Source organism: Olea europaea, unplaced genomic scaffold, assembly GCF_002742605.1.
Source record: "Olea europaea var. sylvestris unplaced genomic scaffold, O_europaea_v1 scaffold28910, whole genome shotgun sequence".
NCBI classification, from domain to species: domain Eukaryota; kingdom Viridiplantae; phylum Streptophyta; class Magnoliopsida; order Lamiales; family Oleaceae; genus Olea; species Olea europaea.
Genome location: NW_019247463.1, coordinates 1 through 1416, shown reverse-complemented (window position 1 = coordinate 1416; position 1416 = coordinate 1). Strand labels below are relative to the sequence as shown.

Here is a 1416-nt window from a genome sequence, read left to right as displayed (position 1 = left end):
TGCATACTGCAAGCAAGAAGCAATGCACCCCAAACACCAGCATGAGGCTGCATTGGCATGCTCTTAATCAACTCGTGGGCTTCTTCTAATCGTCCAGCTCGACCCAAAAGGTCAACCACGATAGCATAATGATCGACTGATGCAATGAGTCCATACTTTTTCATGGACGTAAAGCAGTGATAGCCTTCTTCAACCAAACCTACGTGATTATAGGCAGTTAATATTCCCGTGAAAGTAACCAAGTTTGGGTTGATCTCAGAATCCATCATCTCCTCGAACAGCTTGATGGCATCCTCTGCCATGCCATTGATACCACATCCCAAAATCATTGCAGTATAAGCAACTAAATCCTTCTTTCGCAGGCCATGAAACAGCTTATAAGCTTTATCAATGCTTCCACATTTCACATACAGGTCCATGAAAGAGGTAGCCAAATGATCATCCATTACGATTCCCATTTTCTTCCTTAATGACTCGATCCAAGTCCCGAATTTTAAATCTCCCAGCTGGGAGCAAGCAGAAATAGCGCTAGCCAATGTCATTTTGTCTGGCTGAATATTGACATCTGGCTTAAGCATTTCATTGAAAAGCTGAAGGGCCTCTTTTGCCCTGCTATTCTGTGCATAACACGCTATCATGGCGTTGTACAAAAACTGATCTTTCTCTCCCATCTGACCAAATAGCTCTTCTGCAGGCTCTACACGCCCACATTTTGAGTACCCGGAAATCATTGTGATATAAGAAACGTTGTTCTTCTGGGGCATCGCATCAAAAAAGCTGCGTGCTAATTCTATCTTCCCGCAATCTATGTACCCACAGATCATAGCATTCCAGGAAGCAGAATTCCTCTCTGGCATCTGTCGAAACAATGCATATCCCTGCTCCATGTTCCTGGTCATCGCATAACCAGAAACCATTGAATTCCAAGATATCACATCCTTCTCCGGCATTTCGTCAAACACGCTCTGAGCCATTGCTAAATCTCCCGATTTCACATACCCCGCTAACATTGAATTCCAAGAGACAACATTCTTCCCATGAATTTCATCAAACACCCGACGTGCAGTGTCCATATGACCCATTTTCGAATAGAAGTCCACAAGAGCTGTCTGAACATAAACAACGTTACATAAACCGAACTTGTGTGCTTGACCATGAATCATAACTCCTACATTACATAAAATCCTAGCACAAGCCTTCAGTGCGGATGATATAGCAAACGTGTTCGGAAAAAGTCCTGAACTATGTAAATGCAAATACATAGCAACAGCTTCTTGAAATTGACCATGTTGAGAAAGAAACCGAATGGTGCATGCCATGGAAAAAACATCCGGGTTTTGCATACGATGGATTATTAATTTTACATATTCAGTCGTCTTTCGTGAATAATGGTTTGCAGAGACAAGAATTCGACCA

At 42.5% G+C, this 1416-nt stretch overlaps 1 protein-coding gene across 1 annotated transcript; it reads right to left on the bottom strand.

Annotated features, from left to right (window-relative positions):
• Positions 1-5: 5 nt before the first annotated feature.
• LOC111384296 (pentatricopeptide repeat-containing protein At4g22760) lies at positions 6-1412 on the bottom strand (the record flags this gene model as incomplete). The annotated part of the gene is made up of 1 exon (XM_023008561.1): positions 6-1412. A coding segment is annotated over one exon (1407 nt), but the record flags the coding sequence as incomplete, so codon positions are not given.
• Positions 1413-1416: the final 4 nt, after the last annotated feature.